Here is a 22,245-nt window from a genome sequence, read left to right as displayed (position 1 = left end):
TGACTAAATGGTCAACTGCACAATGTTTCTCTTAGTAGGATGAAAATTATATGTTATTTAAATTGTGATAATATACAGAAAGCGATTAAAGAACCATCCTTTTATAATCACTGGAGCTGTCGATCACACAGCACGAGTTTACCAGTGACTGAGTTCTGGACTTTCACCAAAACTCCCGTTATAATCAATGACGCTGTCTAGAGAGTTTTATGAGAGTTCCACATGTAATACTTATTTCATATGCAAAGATGTTAACCAATCACAGCAGTGGGCATTTACACTGAAGTCTCACAGCAGACACACCCCTTCAAAGAGAGCGTTCAGATCAGAGTAGGAAAAATGCCTTTTATTTCTAAATTATGACAGTTTTTATGTAAAAATCATACTAACACTATAAGTGCACCTAAGGAAACATTATAAAATAAAAAAGCAGTTTACAAAAAAACAGTTGACCCCTTTACATTCATAAAATGACATTTTGGGTGCACAATTCAAGCTTGAAAGTCTCACTCGCTATTCTCTTTCATTATGGAAAAGAGCAGTGTGAACATTCTTCTCAATATCTCCTTTTGTGTCCCACAGTAAAATAAAAGTCATATGGTTTTGAATAGCATGAGTGAACGCAGTGCTCGAAGTGGGCCAGTACGGACTTGTTTGAGGCCCTTGTTTGTACTCAGCCACCCATCAGTCTGCAGCGCCAGCGCCAGCGTCAGAAGCAGAGGACAAGGTGTGTGTTTATCAATATTTTCATGATATCTGCATCTGCAGTTCTTTGTCATGCATGCCGTTTACATAATGTAATGTGGGAGACAGTTTCTCACGAGGCCACTGTAGTTTGTGCTGCATTCACCCCTCATCACAAATTGTTTGTGAAAATGAAAATGAAACGTGAATGTTATTTTCATTTGAAATTATTCTTTACGTGGCATTAGATTAACCTCATGCAAAGTAATGATTAAAGATACAATCACACTGTAAAAATGATTTGTTGGTTGAACTTAAAGTAGCCTAACCTGTTTGCCTTAACATTTTTAGTTAATTTAATCTAAAAAATTGAGTAGATACAAAATTATGTTATCTGAACAATGTTTGTGAACCTACGCTGATTTGACAACATTTTTTGAAAAGTTGTAACAAATCAAGAAACTATTGTTTACAGTGCAGCACTGATTTAAACTAGGCCTACTTATCAGAGTGAATGACAGAAACATCATGTAGTTATTTCGTTCTACTAAATAATGACCCAGCAGTTGATTGTGACATTTATAACCTTAGAGTTAAGGGATTTGAGGTTTTTGGTGTCACTTTGAATTATAGAATTGGCAAATTGATAGATTCACCTAAGATATTCCACTTCAAGCACTGGGTTAAATATTAAGCATTTGCCAGGAAATTTGTGCAGCCAAAAAATTGAAGACTACCTGCTGAACTTTGCTGTTGAGATGCGATGACAGCACCAGCATCAGAGGCACATGGACGTTTTGATCCGCAAACAGCTCAACTGCAGGACAAAAGAAGAACACAAATCTAAAAATAGACGTCCCATTGGAAAAAGCACAGAGAGGGGGGTCTGAAAGTTTGCATTGCTCTCAGTCTATATATTAAGACTAGTTTAAAGCATCAGAAATGTTAACAAAGCACAGGCTACAGATTTCCAGTTTCAGTGGTCAAGAACTCACCACAGTGATCTGTATGGGACAGGAACAGCAGGTCCTGTAAGATCTGGACCATAGTGCCCAGCTGTTTCCCCTCTTGAAGATTCAACCTCACCAGCAGCTTCTTCAGTCTGATCCCCAACTCCTCTTTATCAGCCATGGTCTTCTGCTATCTGACATCAAACTGAGCTTTAAAGCCCCTTCTGATCCTCACTGACCATGTGGACACAGCGTTGCTCCTGCAGACCATCATCGGTTTCACAGCGCACACGCTCTTCTTCTGACATATTTATGCAAATCACAACACGAGTTATGCTACAGTAAAGACTGATATGACTAATCTTTAGTTCCCGATTTCATTCTCGGTTTGGTAAAGAAGAGATCCTGGTCATGTCAGCTGTGGTCCTCCTCGCGCTGCGTTATGAATCATATGACTGCAAGAATTCACAAACTTCCTGTTCGAGCACAACAGAGTGAAAGCAAGAAAACTCGAGTCCCTTATTAAAGCGAATGGCACCCAGAAAAGCGTCTTGCTGGTAGGTTACAGAGGGAGAAGGCAAATATACGGATTTGAAGTTATTTCACATGCATATAACGTGTATTGTTCATTTTTTAGCACGTTAGCTATTGCTACAGTGTAGTGTGCATAGGACGTGGTACGTTCATGTTTTATGAACAATATTTTAAGATTCTGAATAAAGATACTACAAATCTTTAATGGAATGCTAAAACATGCGAATCAACGTAAATATGTATTTCGCGACTTTTTAATTTCGATGTATTTTTGTAGTAGCTATAAACATAGCAAAATATCGTGTTTACAAAGTGTGAAACCTTTTTACATGCACGCTAAATCGCGATTTCGACTCGAGTTTCTTTTCAATCGGAGTTTGTTTAAAGTCCACTTAATTTTAGCGAATCGGTTCGTTCAAAGAGTTCGCCATAGCGAACAGATTCCTAAAATGATTCAATTATTCATTTGAGTCCGATTTAGTAGTCCGATATGCTAGTGCCAAAGTAGCAAAATAAATAAACACTGTAGTGGTCCATCACTAGATGTTAGGCTATATTGTGCCAACGGGCAAATGCTAGCCTATCGAGTCATTCGCAAACGATAATACGAATCGGTTCGACTGAATTATTACATAGAACCGATTCAAAAGAACAATTTGTTCGCTAATCACTGTTAAAGTGTAAATTGTTGAATAATCATAGTCTTTTCCACAACATCAGATTGATTTCGCTGTACAGTGCGTGTGTTGAAGAAGCTCTCATAAATAGTGCTATGCAAGAATTTTAGCATAGGCCTAAGCCAAGTAACCAATATTTAATTTGCAAATTTATGTTTAACTGTGGTTTGAGGTGTGTGCAATGTCAACGTGTGCATTCTGGGTTGGGCTAGGCAATGGCTTTTGTTGATCATGTGATGATCTCAAGGTGTTTTCTTTGTCATAGGAGTCAATGTGCGTAATCTCTAGAGAATGGAGGAGCTGATAGGAGACAGGAGAGTTGAGGACAAAAGGAGTTTGATAAAAACGCCATCTAATGTCCAAACCAACTACCAAGAAAATGACGTGTCCACATCCACAGTCACAGATCAGATCCAGCACGCCACCCCATGTTTCGTGTACACCCTGGCTTTCTTCTCGGCTCTGGGTGGATTCTTGTTTGGCTATGACACAGGAGTGGTGTCTGGAGCCATGCTTCTGCTGAAGAGAGAGATGAACCTGAGCTCTCTGTGGCAGGAGCTGCTGGTCTCCATCACTGTTGGCGCTGCGGCTCTTTCCGCTCTGGCTGGAGGGTTTCTCAACGGGCTTTTCGGCCGGAGAATCTGCATTCTGCTCGCTAGCTTCATCTTCACTGCTGGAGGAATCATCCTGAGTGTCGCACACAGCAAAGAGGTTCTTCTGTGTGGAAGGCTCACAGTTGGCTTTGGCATAGGTAATTAATTCTGTAGCCTTAATACTGCAGTATATGGAAAGCTATGTGAATTCAGTTTGTGTGCCTTATCCTTCTTTCACGTCTTCTGTTGTTTTTAGGAATTGCATCCATGACTGTGCCCGTGTACATCGCTGAGGTGTCCCCTTCTCATCTCCGAGGTCAGCTGGTCACCATTAACACTCTCTTTATCACTGGTGGGCAGTTCGTAGCCAGCGTGGTGGACGGGGTCTTTAGCTACCTGCCCCATGATGGCTGGAGGTGGGTTCAAATGGAAGCTTTACCTCATAAATCATTTTTATATATATATTTTATTGTGCTACAACAGGTATATTTTTTCCACCCATCAGCTCAGAATTGTCTACTTTGAGTGGCAAAAATGCTGCAACACAATACGATTCGTAAAAAGAGCTCAGTAGTTTTGTATTATTTATTATTATTTTTAATTTATTTTAAATAAAATGTAATTAATATTACATAACAAGATATTCAAAAATGAATCTAAAGTGGCTCATGCCTATACAGATTTCATTTTTATTTCAGTTTTAGTCATTTGAGTATACTTAAACTTATTTTATATCATTAACTTACCAAGTCAACATATTAAATTTAATAACAGTTTTTTAAAGCTTAAAGGTACACTGTGTAGTTTTATAAGTATTTTATTAGCTAAAATCAATATCTTTATTCATAAATATGTCTTTATTGGTGTAAAATTACCTCTGCCAATGATCTGACTTATCCTCGGAAGCGAAGAATTTCTTATCTTTATTTACATTGGACGAGTAAGTCCAAGGAGGCTTCCATGTCGTTCCGCCATTTTGAAAAACTATAATAGCAGAGAGGGACAAACAGCACTAGCCTACCTCAACGCGTTTCCACAACGCGTTTTCGTTCAGAGCCAGCGTCACGTGACTGAAACCAGCTGAAACGGAGATCAGTGAGAGGCGCTTGTCACTGCCCTGGCAAATTTGAAAGGCTGCACTGCACGGTACTTCATAATGCAGGATCATACTTATGCCGAGCCACAGGAGAAGGAATCCTCGTCGCCAAAAAAGCAAAAAATAGAATTTAAAGGGAAACGTGACCGGCGAATTCAAAAAACGAGGGTAAATATCGGGATAGCTTTTCCCAGGTGGAAAGAGCTAATGAAGGAGAAAGACTTTGAAAGGGACGCTGAAGTTGCCTGCTTTCTTCTCGACAGGTAAGTCAATGTTACGGTCTAAATTACAAGCTTTTTTTCATTGCTTGGTTGTGTAATTCATTATATAGGCAGCATAACAGTAGAACATGTATAGTTAAACTCGATGAAGTGCTATTGTAAGACATGTTGTCATAGATTCTTGGTACACACGCATTTGAAAAAGCGAGGCGCTAGAGAGCACTATTCGTTTGAATGCAAAATGCAATTTCACCACTAGATGGGAGAAATTCCTACACAGTGTACCTTTAACAATTATATTCTATTTTATTCCAGCTTTATTTAATTGAACAAAAAAACTTTTTAATTCGTTTTAGTTAACAATAAAAACCATATTCGGTTACTAACGTAACCTTGGTTCCTTGAGAGTAAGGGAACGAGTGTTGCGTCTAGCTAGAAGCTATGGAAAAACTCCTTATCTCTAGAATATTGAAGCCTTTATTTTAAAATGCAGTGCAGCTGCACAGCGAGCACAGAGCAGAGCGTCTAGCTTGCCCATTGGCTGTGCTGCGGCAACTGCAAACCTTTGGCGAGGCGGCTGGGCTTGGCCAGCGGCGGCGCAGGCACTCTTAGCGAGAGCTGGGCTGCGTTCAGCCCTGACAAAACGTTGCACAACGTTTTTTAAACAGAAACGGTGATGCGTTGAACACACTGTTCTGATGACGCAAGAGTTGCAACTATGGCAGCTGAGAAGGCCATTCTTTGTGTTCTTTGTGAAGAATTTTCGGAGCCTGATGAAGTCGGTATAAATATGTGTTTAATACTACAAAATATGCCCGATGTTACAGTTACTGCACTTGCCGCCCAGAACAAAAGAGAACATCCCAATCGAGTGAAGGGATTGCTGAAACTGAAATGGAAGCACACATCTTACCTAATTCAGACTAAAACACATCTATTTAGCCTCACATACTGACTTTATTTGTAGTTCATACTGTTTTAATACCCTGTATTTTCTTTCTCATTTTTAGGAAAAGCACTTAATTACCATTGTTTATTTCTATACCAAATGTCATACACTTGCAATGAAGCTAAAAATATAAGCAACTACATAATTATGTTGATATCCTATATTTTTACAATAAAACAAACATGTCTTCTAATATCCTCAGTTGTTGCGTATACCGAGCTGCATAGAACACATTTGTAAATTACTTTCCTTGAATCCATTGTGCGAGTTCACTTTAATACCGCGTGCTTTATATACATGTTGCTGCTGATTGGACTGCAGTTCTGACACACCCACCAAACAAGAGAAAACGTATCTCAAACCCCGTTGCACACCGGTGCACGCCGTTTCCAGGAAACATGACGTTCAACCCGGAAACCGTAGCAAAAAGTTGCGCACCGTTTTGAACTTGAACGTGCCCCACATGTAGTGCAGCAATCCAGACACGTAATCCAACATACAGGCAATAGGTCAAAACACAAGTAGGCTAAACAAACAAACAAACAAAACAGGCTGGGGTCAGAGGCAAAAGAGTAATCCACAGAACAGGCAAAGAATCCAAAAAACCAACAGACATGAAACCAGGGAAAACGCTCGGAAATGCAGTGCAACAACATACAAAACTTCGCAGTGAGTGAATGAGTGAACATGGTATAAACAGGCTGAGACTAACAGGGTAATGAGACACAGGTGAATGCAATCAGTGATGATCAATCCGGGCAGTGAGTTATGGGAAATGTAGTTTGTGAGGGAGTGATAATAGTCTGGTGTGGAGTGCCCTCTGGTGGCTCTCAAGGGCACTCCAGCTGGTGACCGTTACAATTAGATTATGTACATTGTTTTTATTAGTTTCTTGCTTTGAGCAAAATCTAAAACCATTACCATACCATTTCCATACATTTCTTAAAAGGTAAACCCTGCACCCCCATTATGTTTTCTCAGTCCCAAGGCCTTCAATGTGCTATACACAAAGGTGTCTAAATGTAAAATAAAAAAATAGCCTGTTAAAACATCTGATCTAACCTCTTTGATTACTATTTTGAGTGTTTAGGATTTTTACTACGGCTAGGTACTACGGCTAAAAGTATTGTCCGGACCTCCGCTGGGAAGGAAATATAGAGACCGGACCTCTCGGAACTTTAATTGAATACCCCTGCTATACAGTCATAATGGCTATGTCGATTAGCATTGAAGTATAAATATACTTTATTATCATGAAAATACCCAAGAAGACTTGGAAGAACTCAGAAAAACCACATATTGTCGTAGTGATGCGTTTAATATTCATATTTAATCAATCAAAGCGTTTCAATCTTCTGTTTATTGAGCTACAGTGATGGTACGATGCTTCAGACATTCTCTAGGAAAAGTAGCATAGAGTTAAAAATGAGAATGTGAGATTAAAACGAGGTGCAAAAGGACTTGTTGTAATGATTTTTGAATGATTTTTGTGTTTATGTATAGATATATGTTGGGTTTGTCTGTTGTTCCCGCCGCCCTGCAGTTCACGGGATTCCTCTTCCTCCCCGAGAGTCCTCGCTGGCTCCTGCAGAACGGAGAGACCCAGAAGGCTCGGCTGGTGCTCAGTCAGATCCGCGGAGGAGTGAATGTGGAGGACGAGTATGAGAGCATACGGAGCAGCATTGAGGAGGAGAGGAATGATTCTTCTGGTGAGATCATGATGACATCGCATGATGAACCTTCACAGAAAACCTGGAAAATATCTTATATTAAATTGTGTTTTTCAGGCCATGGCTCACAAGCCATAGTGATAGCAGATTTGTCAGTGAATCATTCTTTTGAAGTGAATTTTGGGTAAATAATTGAGTATAAAATTTATATTCATTTAACACACACTTATACAGGACTGGTCAAAAGTTTGGAATAATTAAGATTTGTAATGTTTTTGAAAGAAGTCTCTTATGCTCACCAAGGCTGCATTTATTTGATCAGAAATACAGTAAAACAAAAATATGAACTATTATTACAGTTTAAAATAACTGTTTTCTATATTTTAAAATTGTATTTATTCTTGTGATCAAAGCTTAATTTTCAGAATTATTACTCCAGTCTTTAGTCTCCTTGATCCTTCAGAAAGCAATAATATTTGCTGATAAATTATTAGTAATGATTGTTATTATTATCAAATCAATGTTGAAAACATTGTTTTTGCTTTTTAATATTCTTGTGGAAACAGTGATTTTTTTTTTTTCAGGATTCTTTTATGAATAGAATGTTTTTAAAAAAAACAGCATTTATTTGAAATGGAAATGTTTTGTAACATTATAAATGTCTTTACTGTCACTTTTGATCATTTTAATGTGTCCATGTTGAATATTATGTTTTTTTATATATTTATCTTACTTTTGAATGGTAGTGTTTCACAGTTCCACAAAAATATTAAGCAGCACAACTGCAAGAAATCTTTCTCGAGCGGCAAATCATCACATTAGAATGATTTCTGAAGGATCATGTGACACTGAAGACTGGAGTAATGATGCTGAAAATTCAACTTTGATCACAGGAATAAATTACATTTTAACAAATCTTCAAATGAAAAATAGTTTTGTTTTTTTTAAATTGTTATATTTCACAATGTTTCTGTTTACTGTGTTTTGGATAGAATAAATGCAGCCTTAGTGAGCAGAAGAGACTTCTTTCAAAAACATTAATAAATCTTAATTATTCCAAACTTTTAGAATCCAGTGAATTGATTAATCCTAAGTTTCATGAAGTTCTCAAATTAGTCTGAAAGACTCATTAGTGAATCAAAATTACTTAAAACCTAATCAAGTAATCACAAATTACTAGAATTGAATTTGTGTCAACTCTTTCAATTGTATAGACCGATGATATCATTTGACTGACTGATGTCCTGATTGATTATTGATGATGATGTAGGTGGTCCAGTGTTGTGGCGAATCCTAACATACGCTCCGACACGTCGAGCTCTCATCGTGGGATGTGGCCTACAGATGTTCCAGCAGCTCTCGGGAATCAACACCGTCATGTAGGTGACGAGTCACATGACTTCATCAGAGTCCATATGACTCCCTGTAATAAGGCTATATTTCAGAATTGAATACTAGTGTGAATAATTTACTGCATGCTACACAGTTTTTTTAAGTAGAGTTGTTGTTCTCAAGGCGTGTTCACATTAGCGAAATCTCTGCAAGATTTTGCTGGCAAAAAATATCCATTTTCAATAGTGAAGTGATGCATTACTTTCAAACCAGGCAGCTTTCAGTTAGTATGATACAGAAAATATGCATACTGTTCACATTATACATACTGCGGAAAAAGTACTAGTGTGATAACATGCCATTTTGAAGATAATGAACTCCGTGAAGTCCGCTTATGTAACAGTGTATTTGAAGGGAATGAGATGATGTGGTTGGATGCTGCAGGTACTACAGTGCCACCATTATTCAGATGTCTGGCGTGCAGGACGATCACATGGCCATCTGGCTGGCGGCCGCCACAGCCTTCACCAACTTCATGTTTACTCTGGTGGGCGTTTGGCTCGTGGAGAGGGTGGGCCGCAGGAAGCTGACTCTAGGAAGCATACTAGGTGAGGGTTCAGAAGCACAGACACAGACATGGGTTCTTACCAAAGCCTGTAACAAAGATGGGCGACTCGTCTCCACTTCCTTACCCTGTAGAAAAATGAAGCCAAAATATCCTTGAAAACTCAAACATATACGTCAGCGTGATAAGAACTACCTAAAATGACAGAAACCATCTTCAGAAAAACATTTTTTGAAGTGTAATTGTAATTAATTGAAGTATGTAGTAATGATTGTTTGCTGTGAGTTCCTCAGGTACTGCTGTAAGTCTGATGGTTCTCGCTGCTGGTTTTCTGCTCTCGGCTCAGGCCTCTCCACCCGTGACCTTTCACCCTAGTGACTCCTCCCTCCACAACTCCACATGTGTTCATTATGGGTGAGTTTTACACATTAGTAGACTAGATTGACCTAAGGATTGTACCTGGATTAGGACTATGTCCACAAATTAGAAAAAAATAAAGACAATGCAAATGAATATACCATACAATATGTTTGAAGATAACTGCTGAATATTCAGATATACAAATATCTGCTTATATAATAAAATTCACAAATATTACACCATTTTAACATTTTAAAAAATACATACTGAGAGACTGAAACAATCTTTGTCACTTGTTTTTTGTTCACACTGAGTTCACAGTTAAAGGGATAGTTCACCCAAAAATGAAAATTGTCATCATTTACTCACCCTCATGTCCTTCCACATGTTCATCTTTATTCTTAATGAAATCTGAGCGCTTTCTGTCCCTCCATTGACAGCTACGCAAATGACACTTTGGCGCAACAAAAAGTTCATAAGAGATTGTAAAAATAATCCATATTAATTGCGTGATTTAGTCCAAATTTTCTGAAGAGACTCGATCACTTTATATGATGAACAGATTTAATTTAGGCTTTTATTCACATATAAATATTCATCAACTCACAGTTATGATAAACAGAAGCGCAAGCATGTTTGATTGACGTGCGAGAACCAATGAGGTTCATTCTCGTGTTACGCATCATGTTTGAGCTTCAGCAAGAACCAATGAGGTTCATTCTCGTGTTACGCATCATGTTTGAGCTTCAGCAAGAACCAATGAGGTTCATTCTCGTGTTACGCATCATGTTTGAGCTTCAGCAAGAACCAATGAGGTTCATTCTCGTGTTACGCATCATGTTTGAGCTTCTGCAAGAACCAATGAGGTTCATTCTCGTGTTACGCATCATATTTGAGCTTCAGCAAGAACCAATGAGGTTCATTCTCGTGTTACGCATCATGTTTGAGCTTCAGCAAGAACCAATGAGGTTCATTCTCGTGTTACGCATCATGTTTGAGCTTCAGCAAGAACCAATGAGGTTCATTCTCGTGTTACGCATCATGTTTGAGCTTCAGCAAGAACCAATGAGGTTCATTCTCGTGTTACGCATCATGTTTGAGCTTCTGCAAGAACCAATGAGGTTCATTCTCGTGTTACGCATCATATTTGAGCTTCAGCAAGAACCAATGAGGTTCATTCTCGTGTTACGCATCATGTTTGAGCTTCAGCAAGAACCAATGAGGTTTGTTCTCACGTGTCAAGGAGGTTCGGTTGAGCTTCTGTTTATGTCTTCGCTGATCAATGTTTATATGTGAATAAGAGCCTAAATTTAATCTGATCATCATATAAAGCAATTGAGTGTCTTCAAAAAAAAAAATCGGACTAAACCGCTCAGTTCATATGGATTAGTTTTATGATCTCTTTACGCACCTTTTGAAGCGTCAAAGTGGTAGTTGCGTAGCTGTCAATGGAAGGACAGAAAGCTCTCAGATTTAATTAAAATATCTTAATTTGTGTTGCGAAGATGAATGAAAGTCTTACGGGTTTGGAACGACATGAGGGTGAGTAATTAATGACAGAATTTTCATTTTGAGGTGAACTAACCCTTTAAGTTTATTTTCAAGATCTCAGGTGAATTACGTCACTTTCAGTATGACTGTAAAAGTCGCGCAAAATTATATTCAAACTCGCATTAAATTCTTTTAACATTAAATAAAGTACATAATCAGTACCTGTATGTTGTTCTAGCCATGATGTCTCCGAAAATGGAAACCGTTTCTAAAATAGAATCACCTGTTGCTCTTTGTTAGGACAAAAACTCTGATTAACATGGAAAAGATTACTTTTATTGTGTGTTGCTGGGTTGCTCTGGTTAGGACACTGTGCAAGAGACTCATGTTATCAACAATACTCTGGCACTGTCTCATTCCAACTGTATAACAGCAACTTCTCTGATTGGTAAAGCTCTCTTCGGGATTATGGGTAGTGTAGTCCTTCAGCATTTACAAAGTCATACACTTTTGAAATAAAATGAGGGTAAGTAAATGATGACGGACTTTTTATTTTGGTTTGCACTATGCCTTCAGCTTATGGTAGATGTATTTTGAACGATTTATATGTATTTATGTAATTGTTTATTATGTGGATTTTAAGAGTTCAGTAAATTGAAATTTCCTTTCAGAGTTCTGTAAAGCTCTGAATCTTGAATGTACTACTTGACAAATGAAGTTTGTTTCTGTGAAGGTTCTGTGAATCCTGCATGCTGGATCCTGCGTGTGGTTTCTGCTACGGTGTGAACGGCACATCAGTGGTCGAGTCCTCATGTGTGCCTGTGTCTGCGGCCAACACTGAGACCTCTGCAGCCGGCAGGTGAAACCTCTCTGCAATCCCTGCCTTTGGGAAAAAGTAGTGCACTATGAACTTAATTGTACTGAATGTGCACTTGATCAAAACTGTACGTGCAAATAATATAATAGTAATGAAATAGAAGGTGTATTTACTTTCCCCACACACTTAAAAACGTGTACTTTGTTATAATGTCAAACTAAAAGTCATTTTGAATAATTGTTTAATAATCTTTTGTCAAGAAAGATTGAAGAGTGCACTTTTTTTAATGTGTTGAGTAACATAAAAGCACATGCTTGATTATCATTTTAACTGTAGTGTGCTATTTGATATTACATTTTAATACAGTTAATATATTTTAAATGTACTAAATTGTATCTTCGTCTTTACAAATGTGTAGTTATGAATATATTTAAATACATGACATACAAGTTTCAATAGAAATTACATTAAAGTATATTAAAGTTTACCATAGGCTAAATTCTTGTCAGTGCATTCAGCAGGACACTTTAACTATATTTCACAGACATCAGTATTTTCAAAAAAGATTTTCCATAAATGACATAAAAATATGTACATAAGTGGGTCAAAAAGCACTCTTTAGTTCAACTAATTACATTTAATATAAATTTAAACTATAACACATTTCCATTCAATTATAAAGAACATGCAATTAAGTGTCCGATAACATTACATTCAGTTCACACTTAAGTATAACCTTTTAAAGTATATTATTTCCATAGTACTCCTTTTTTAAAAGTATACTAAAGTGAACTTCATTTTCACGAGGGTGCATATGATTTATTAAAAAGAACAACCTTAATGTTGAATTTCACAACTCTACTTACTTAAATGAACAGTATTATACTGTAGTTTGTTTTAGTTTGATTAAGTGTTGTCTTGTTCATGTTTTATGGAGGTGTTCCAATGGCACACAGGAGAGCGCAGGATTGTTCTGGGCCTATAACTACTGCCCAACGTCTTATTCCTGGATTGTTCTGCTGGGTCTGGTGCTGTATCTGGCCTTCTTTGCCCCAGGTGAGACTTCTCTCAGTTCAGCTGGAGTTTAAAGTAACTGTTAATGAAGTTCGAGGCATCTGTAGGCACTGCACTGATGTCAGATTGTGTGTGTGTGTGAGCAGGAATGGGTCCGATGCCCTGGACGGTGAACTCTGAGATCTACCCACTGTGGGCTCGCAGTACAGGGAACGCCTGCTCTGCCGGGGTCAACTGGATCTGCAACGTCCTTGTGTCTCTGACCTTTCTCCATGTGGCCCAGTACCTCACATACTACGGTACAACACAGGACACACACACACAAGACACTGAACACAACATTTAGTGTCCACACACTATCATGAGCAGCTGGATTCTGCTGTTCGTGCTCGCTGGAATCCAATAATGCAACACACCACAAAACACTCCAGTGATTAATGAATGCAAACATTTATGAATAATAAAAATCTAATGACAATGCTGATCTTAACTTGATGACGTGATCACGTTCACTAGGAGCCTCTGAATGTCCAATCTAGACAAAAGGGGCTTTCGTACCAGAGGAACCTTTTCATAGTTCCTAGAACTATTGGTGGAAGTACCCGCATTTTGGCGTGTTGGCACTATAGGAACTAGGAACTATTTTAGTTCTAGGAACTCCTTTTGGGAGAACTAATTTAGCTCCTACTTCAGAGTCAAACTACTAGGAACTACAGTGACGTTAGTGTACGCTGGTTGGCCGGACGCACACGAAACACCAGCACCAACTTTAAAAAAAGCTGTGTAAACGCACAGATTATAGTCTACATATTTACTCCACAAACTAACTCTACGAACATGGAAAACAGAGATAGATGGGCCTCTTAACCTTTACACTGAGGAGAAAATCCAACGCAACTTTGGGGAGAACAAGCCAAACATGATTATGTATGTTTGCTCAGCAGCACTGGACACCAACCACACAACATACACTAATGCCTTTTCATTACTGTGTACTTTCTATGTATATCAGTTCTATCTAATAACGTATGAGACAGGACTGTTAGACGTGGTAAACTAATGAACACGGAGAATGCGAGCACTGTGAGCTCAGGCTCTGCCGTTCTCAGCGCCATTGCTAGGGTGTTTTTAAGCATGCAGGTTGCTAAGGTGTTGCTAGGTGTGTGCTCTGCAGTTGCTAGTTTGTTCCAGGGCATTGTGAGGTGGTTGCTGGGTTGTTCTGGGTGGTTGTTAGGATGGTTCTGGTTGGGTGGTTGCTAAGGTGTTTTGAGTGTTTGTAAGCATGTTGTTATGCTAGGTTGTTCTATGTGATTGATGGGGTGTTCAGGCTTGTGTGTTACTATGTGGTTGCTGGAGTATTCTAGCTGGGTTGTTGCTAAGGTGTTCTGAGTGTTTAAGGTATGTTGCTATGCTGTTTTTAAATTGTTCTTGGTAGTTATAATAGTGCATTGTTGTCAGGTTTGGTTTTGGGTTTTGAATCACATTTAGGTTTATGTCTTTTATTGTGTTATTGTCATAGCTATGTTCCTAGATTTGTCATGTTCCTGGTTATGCCATGTGCTTCCTTTGCTCTGTGTTATGTTGTTATGGTTATGGTTTATTCTCTGTTCGGTTTGGTCTTTGGCTCAGTATTTAATTACTCTCAGGGGTTAGATGTGATTAGTCCATGTGCATTTCTAGCCTTCATGTTCCTTTGTTCCTTGTCTAGCTTTGTTTCTTGTAATCCCTCAGACAGTGAGTTTGTCAAGTATGTTTATGGTTCATGTCCAAGTCTGTTCTAGTCAAGTCATCATTTAATTCTGTTTACTCTGTCACCACTGATGGAGTTTTTCGGTTCCTTGCCACTGTTGCCTTTGGCTTGCTCAGTTGGGGATATTTTGGGGATATTTAATTTTATTCTATCAATCAATAAATTCCACTAGAAACAAACTTTGTTGTATTATTTTATTTTAATACTGTGAAGCTGCTTTGATACAATCTGTATTGTGAAAAGCGCTATACAAATATACTTGATTTGATTTGATTTGATTTGATTGTTTAATAAAACTACACTTGGGTCCACTTCAACTCTGATCGCTTTCAGTGGACTATATGTTACAATTGCTATGTGGTTGCTAGCGTGTTGCTATGCGGTTGCTACAGTGGTCGGGTGGTTGCTAGTGTGTTTCTATGTTGTTGCTACAGTAGCGTCACAGTCCAGCTTAAGTAAGTTCAGTGATGTTTCATTTTTGTTGTAAAAAATATATTAATTTAGTTCATTTTTATATATATATATATATAGCCGCTCTGGAGAAAACAGTTATGTCATCATCCAGCTCAGTTTAGTTCTCATATAATGGTGTCAATGCTGGCAGATCAATAATATTGTTGAATATTAAATTAAATGTCCCCAACTAAGCTAGCCAAAAGCCAAAGGCGACAGTGGCAAGGAACCAAAACTCCATCAGGTGACAGAATGGAGAAAAAAACCTTGTGAGAACCCAGGCTCAGTCGGGGGCCAGTTCTCCTCTGGCCAATGAACCAACCAAGTGTATGATTATGTTCCAGGCAGCATTACAGGTCAGAAGTCAGATTGAATCGGAACAATCAGAATATTATCCAGTTCCATCTGGTTTGAGATCGGAGTCACACGGGTATGGAGACGGGTTTATTGAGGATCAGTGCTGATGGCTGTCGTGTCGATGAGGCCTTCACAGGGGAGAGTCTAGTTGACACAATCTCTGCTGACACTTCGGGGATATGTTGTGGTCGTGTCTAGACGCAGGTCCTACATTTGATCTGGATACGGCCCGGATCCGGCTGATTACAGTAAACCTAGGAATAAACAGAAAGACTAACATTAGCGTAGATGTCATTCTTCTTACGATGTAACGAGTACATCAGGTGTTATGGGAAGTGTTCCCGGTTCCGGCTGACCTAATTTATGCAGCCTAATAATAATTCCTAAATGATCTGAATAATAGGAATGTATAATGTTCTATGTGAATACTAGGTCAAAGAGATGTGTTTTTAGTCTAGATTTAAACAGACAGAGTGTGTCTGCTTCCCAGACATTGTTAGGAAGACTGTTTAAAAGTTTTGGTGCTAAATAGGAAAAGGATCTACCGCCAGCAGTCGATTTTGATATTCTAGGTATTATCACCTGGCCAGAATTTTGAGATCGCAATAGACGTGAAGGACTATAATGTGTTAAGAGCTCGCTCAAGTACTGGGGAGCTAAACCATTTAGTGCTTTGTAAGTAATCCACAATATTTTAAAAAATGAAGAATGCGGTTTTACAGATGCTAGAAACGTGGCTTTCAAATGAAAGATTGGTATCAAAGAGCACGACGAAGACTTGACAGAGCAGCCATCAACTGTTAGACAGTATTCTTGGTTAGTATGTGCGGAGGTTTTTGGTCCAATCATTAGAAACTTTCAGAATTAAGTAGTAGGAAATTGCTAGTCATCCAGTTTTTTATATCAGCTATGCATTCCGTTAATTTCTTGAATTGGTAAGTTTCATTGGGGCTCGAAGAGATATATAGAGCTGTGTATCATCAGCATAACAGTGAAAACTAATGCCATGCTTCCTAGTGATATTTCCCAAGGGTAGCATGTATAGAGTGAACAGCAACGGTCCTAGTACTGAGCCTTGTGGTACGCCATACTGAAGTTGTGATCTATATGACATCTCTTCGTTTACTGCTACAAACTGATAACGGTCAGATAAGTATGATTTAAACCATGCTAGTGCAATTCCACTAATGCCAACATCATTTTCGAGTCTATTCAAAGAATGTTGTGGTCAATAGTGTCAAATGCAGCACTAAGATCCAGTAACACTTAATAGAGAGATACAACCACGATCGGATGATTGGAACAAATCATTTGTGACTCTGATGAGAGCTGTCTCAGTACTATGGTACAGTCTAAATCCTGACTGGAAATCCTCACAGATAACCATTTCTTTCTAAAAAGGAACATAGTTGTGAAGATATTGACTTTTCTAGTATCTTTGACAAAAAAGGTAGATTCGAGATCGGCCTGTAATTGACTAATTCTGTAGGATCAAGTTGCGTTTTTTTAATAAGAGGTTTAATAATAGCCAGCTTAAAAGTTTTCAGTACATATCCTAGAGACAAAGACGAATTAATGATATTAAGAAGAGGATCTATGACCTCTGGAAGCATCTCTTTCAGTAGCTTAGACGGTATAGGGTCTAACATACATGTTGTCGATTTAGATGATTTAACGAGTTTAGACAATTTTTTTTCCTCAGGGAGACTACAGTGCACTGCCTGATGCGATACTGTAGTAGACGGCTGCATAATTATAATTTTCTTTCTAATATTATCAATCTTGTAAGTAAAGAAGTAATTACTGCTGTGCTGCTTGGAAATGTCTGGGGTTGAAGCTTTATTTCTCGTTAATTATAAAGTACCTAGGGTTTTCTTCTAAGAGGGTTGAAAAATTAGCAGATCTAGCATTAAGGCCTCTGTATGCAATCTCTCCATGAAATGCGGAAAAAAAACCTCTTGTACCACGGCATTGGACTAACTGGCGCAAATGAGCAACTGTGTTTAAAGTGCTGGAAAAGAGAGCATCAAAAGTTTATGTAACAATATCGAGTTCTTCTAAGCTATCTGGGATGCCGAGATGATGAAACTGATCAGGAAGATTATTAATAAAGCAATCTTTAGTGGCAGAAGTGATAGGTCTAACATATTTGTAACACGGAGTCGGCTTTGCAGCCTTGGCTAAATGAAGTTTACACGAGACCAGATAATGATCTGAGATGTCATCGCTCTGCTGCAGAATTTCAACAGCATCAACATTGATTCTGTGTGATAATATTAGATCTAGAGTATGATTACGACAATGAGTGGGTCCTGACACATGTTGTCTAACTCCAATAGAGTTCAGAATGTCTCTAAATGCCAATCTCAATGCGTCTTTTTCGTTATCTATATGTATATTAAAATCACCAACAATTAGGACTTTATCAGCCAGTACTAACTCTGATAGAAAGTCAGCAAATTCTTTGATAAAGTCTGTATGGTGCCCTGGTGGCCTGTATACAGTAGCCAGCACGAATCTCAAATGTGATTTATCATTTACACTAGATAGATTATCTAGATTATAATCTGTAATCATAGAAGTAAGGGATTGAATATTCAGCAACCCAAGCTTTATCATTTGTTCATTTGTATTATATCTATTTTTATTTGTTGAACATCAATTAAATTTTTACCCTTAAATGGGTTTAGGAGTTTTTTTTATGTCCTAATTCGGGGAACAGACACAGTCTCTATATGATGATATCTAGGTGAAAGAGGCTCTATGTGATGGGATTTATCTGACCTCAGTGACGTGAGACGGCAGACGGTCGGTTTAGCCAGTCTCTCTGCTTCCTGACCTGAGGCCCAGAATCAGATAGTCAAGGATCAACTCTGAAACTATTAGTTCAAATCACTAACCTTAATAATAGTAATGACGCTTTACCTGGCAAACACCACAATTTAACAATGTACACAAACAACTAATAAATGATAGGAATGTGGTTAATACTTGTATGTAGACTATTATTGAAATGTGAAAATGAGAAAATGATCTTAGTTTCCTCTTGAATGTTTCTTTTGTCCAGGCGCGTTCTTCCTGTACTCCAGTCTGGCTGTGCTGGGCTTCGTGTTTGTGCTGGGCTGTTTGCCGGAGACCAAGGGTCTGCGTCTGGAGGAGATCGAGTCTCGGTTCGGTCGGCGACTCTGCAGCTGTGGAGCCAGCGGGAGTCAGGGCGTTCACTACATCAGGGTAACGGGAGGAAACTACCACTCTGACGGAGACGTCACGGATGATGAATAGATTCTGCTCTGTCTTTCCTGATGAGATGATTCATGGTGTGTGGGATGCTGTGGTTCTCATTCCAGAGATTCAACAGTCTAGTTGACTCACACAGAACTGATTCAGTTCAAATACATTGATTCTCCCTAAACATTGTAGATTTTATCAAGATGTTATCTGATATTTCTCTGGTGATTGTATTTGCACATGTACAGATTAGCAGTGTTAGGGTATAGTTTACTATAAGTTATGCGTCATGCGCAGCAGGACTGACTGGATTGATGATAACAGGAAGTGATTGTTATACAAATCAGCGCTCTGGAGTGCGAGCCATGTGCATATACTAATACATTATTAAACTATTGGGAGTTTGTGCTTTTCACTGCTGAACATTCCTCTTCTTCAAATTCTAATTCTAAACTTTGAATTAACATTTTACACAAAAATGAATTGTGCCCCAAATCTCATTCTCATATTCAAACTCCATTTAGACACACACGGTCTGAACCCCATATTTAAAGGAATAATTCACCCAAAAATGAAAATTCTGTCCCTCTCATGTCATTCCAATTTTTCTTTTTTTTAAAGAATTAAATATATTTGTTTCCATACAGTGACGGTTTATAGTGACAATGAGCTCCAACAAAACGCACTATAAAAGCACCATAAAACAAACATGAATTATATGTATAATATGTATACAATGTATATATAAACATTTATATAAAAAATATATAATTTAAAATAAAATAAAAATAACAGCAAACTGGTAATAAATGATGGCAGATTTTTCATTTTGGCTGAATTGTGGATGTGGTTCAGGATGCGGGCAGGTTGTGGTGGCGGTGAAGATGATTCTGTACACTTGAGGCCAGATTTACTAACAGCTTGCACCAGAACCCCTTTTTTTGGCGTTAATAAAACTACTGTCAGAATTTACTGAAGACACGCAGTGAAAAATTAGCGCTGTAAAGACGCAGATGTTATTTTTGCAGCTGATCTTATTGCATATGCATTTGTAGGAGTTTCTCTTTAAGACACAAAACTTATGGGAGGAGCATATTTAAATGAATCATGCAAGGTGATTTACTAAGGTTTGAGCTAGTCAATTTACTTGCGTTTGCGTCATTATTTACCGCCCCCAAAAAGCATGCCTTAAACCTTTGATGCTGCTTGGTCATTTTTGACCCAAAAAATTTTACGTTGTTTTTTTGTTGTTGTTGTTGTTGAATTTTTTACTTCATCGAAATGGTACGAAACTTGGTAAAGGTTTTGCACTTGCTGTGTGAACACACACACACACACACACACACACACACACACACACACACACACACACACACACAAACATCATAGACATGATTCGAAAAGGTTAAATGGTCCTGAAAAAAATATTCACACTTGGTTTGTTCGTGGTCAAAAATGAACGCATTGGAAATTAATAGGAGATGAATTTCATCTAGTGGAAACGTTTGGTACTGCAGCCAAACAAACTCTTACTAAAAGCTTATTTTTTGAGATATCAACCTCAAATTTGAAACAAAACTTGTTTAGATTTATAGCTTTGATTTTCTCACAATTTTAGAGTGAAACATGTTTTTTTTAAAATATATATTTCATATAAGAACTTTTTTGCATTTTTCATAACAATAAATGTAAATTGTATAACTTTAAGTTCACTTTTTAAAACTTTTTTTTTCCACTTCAGCAATAATCTGCCAAGTGTCTTCTTTAAAAAGAGACCAAACTTAAGTATATGCTTAAGCATTTAATATTTATGACCGTTTAAGTTGGAAATTAAATGTTCAGGTCCATGCTCAAAAACTGAATAAATGGATTATAACTACTGCATAACTTTAATTTAGTACCATCAAATCCCCTAAAAGTACACAATATTTAATAAAAACATATCATCGAACTAAAATATAGTACAATCATTTCATTAAAATAATTTTTAAAAAAAATCTTGAATTTTTGCCCGACGCTCAAACAGTACCAGAGTTAAACCAGACACTCGCTGCTCGTGGAGATTGTGTTGGTCATTATGGAAATGATCCGGCTGTGTCTGTTCTATAATGTGTGTGTCGTCAGTAGATCATGTGCAGAACTTTACACTCCCATCAGCGCTTTTTTTGGGGGGAGGGGGGATTGCACGCTTATGCTAATTTGCCCTGTTCAGTAAATCTGGCGCTTGGTGTCAGTGCAGTTGAATGAAGCTGGCAGTGTTTGCTGTTCCAGCCCCGACTGGAGTTTGGAGCGTTGCATTATTCTACTCTGGAACCAGAGGGCAGAATTTCCTACATATCAGTGAGTATCAGTACAGAAGTTTTTCCACACTCCAAATAATATTACATACAATGTTTTTATGCATTAAATACCACATTTTTACATATTATTATTATTATTAACTGGGGAACAAGTAAAAAAAAAAAAGGTTCAGTGGTAATTAGAAGATGTTAGTAGAGCTTCAATCAGCTGTTGTTGTCTGATCACTGTTTCTCTGCTGCAGTTGCAGTAATGATGCCGTTGCATGTGGACTTGAAGATTCATTGTTTGGAAATAATCAAACTGTTGTGTCATATTTCATTTCTGATGCAGATTTTACACTTATTTTGGAGTTTTGTTATGTGTCTTTCTGAAACGTGCTGTGCACACGTCATTTTTGTTACAGATTATATGAGCTTGTTGTTACTTCTGATTCTGGTGTTCTCGATCACAGAACATCTCAATAGTTTAGACGCGATCTAATGTTTAGATAAGTTCCTGATGTGACTCTATGAAGTTGAAATTGCTGCTGAAAACTACAATCCTGTATTTGTTCATTTTCATGAATAAATCCATTTTTAAGGTGGTCATGTCAGTCTGTAACTCAGCAGGTCTCGGCTCCGTCAGGCTGAAACCTGTTCAGTCCTGTCCCGCTCTGACCCTCTCTGACCCTCTTTGACCCGCTCTGCCCTCTCTGACCCGCTCTGACCCCTGTTCCCCTCATTTAGCCCGGTGCAGGACACTGATCCACAGCCCTCTGTTTCACTGACTTGAAAACAAAATATTGTGTGAACATCAAATCTGGTGGTATTTTCACACCTCTGGACCACAGGAAAATGAACTTAATATAACATAGTATAATATACACTAATAAATCTGTGAAAATGATTCTTCATGCTTCCTCTCAACCATTGTCCCACAGTTTGAGTCTGATGAATCTTGATATTGTCCTCCTGGAATATGGCCATGATGTGTCTTCCTACATGGTTGTTTAAGAAATGAAAAGCTACACACTCCATCAATCAGGGTTGGAGGAAATACATAATGACATTCTAGAAATATAATAATCACTGCAATAATGATCCAGTCATTGACTCTTAAGAATTTGCCTATTTGAATCTGTTTTCTTGTTCGTTTTTGGTCATTCAGTGCATATTCTGTAATGTGAATCCCACTGTATTTGAGTAAAGTGTTGATCAAAGTGAA

The 22,245-nt window shown here is 38.0% G+C and overlaps 2 protein-coding genes across 2 annotated transcripts in view; one reads left to right on the top strand and one right to left on the bottom strand.

Annotated features, from left to right (window-relative positions):
* Window positions 1-2,101, bottom strand: part of lrrk2 (leucine-rich repeat kinase 2) — a 58,600-nt gene extending 56,499 nt beyond the window's left edge. Inside the window, exons 1-2 of the mRNA XM_084094331.1 lie at window positions 1,680-2,101; window positions 1,422-1,501 (exon numbers count right to left, since the gene is read on the bottom strand). Coding sequence (XP_083950457.1) covers window positions 1,422-1,501; window positions 1,680-1,815 — 216 coding nt within the window. The 5' untranslated portion in view covers window positions 1,816-2,101. The remainder of the gene's footprint in view (window positions 1-1,421; window positions 1,502-1,679) is intronic.
* slc2a13b (solute carrier family 2 member 13b) lies at window positions 2,053-22,245 on the top strand. The gene is made up of 13 exons (XM_084094332.1): window positions 2,053-2,191; window positions 3,111-3,596; window positions 3,695-3,854; window positions 7,208-7,413; window positions 8,645-8,753; window positions 9,151-9,314; window positions 9,565-9,685; window positions 11,856-11,981; window positions 12,877-12,995; window positions 13,100-13,252; window positions 18,581-18,744; window positions 21,013-21,081; window positions 21,284-22,245. The coding sequence occupies exons 2-13, from the start codon at window positions 3,137-3,139 to the stop codon at window positions 21,290-21,292; spliced, it is 1,860 nt and encodes a 619-aa protein (XP_083950458.1). The 5' UTR covers window positions 2,053-2,191; window positions 3,111-3,136; the 3' UTR covers window positions 21,293-22,245.

The sequence above is a fragment of the Abramis brama genome, assembly GCF_963993115.1.
Source record: "Abramis brama genome assembly, chromosome: 20".
Classification (NCBI taxonomy): domain Eukaryota; kingdom Metazoa; phylum Chordata; class Actinopteri; order Cypriniformes; family Leuciscidae; genus Abramis; species Abramis brama.
The sequence above is the reverse complement of the archived record's forward strand: the minus strand, read 5'-3'. Positions and strand labels throughout refer to the sequence as shown.

Coding starts and splice junctions, on each gene's coding strand:
- slc2a13b (XM_084094332.1), top strand. CDS start 3,137: ATGGAGGAGCTGATAGGAGACAGGAGAGTTGAGGACAAAAGGAGTTTG. Junction 9,686..11,855: donor TCCACATGTGTTCATTATGG/GTGAGTTTTACA, acceptor GTTTCTGTGAAG/GTTCTGTGAATCCTGCATGC. Junction 12,996..13,099: donor TCTGGCCTTCTTTGCCCCAG/GTGAGACTTCTC, acceptor GTGTGTGAGCAG/GAATGGGTCCGATGCCCTGG.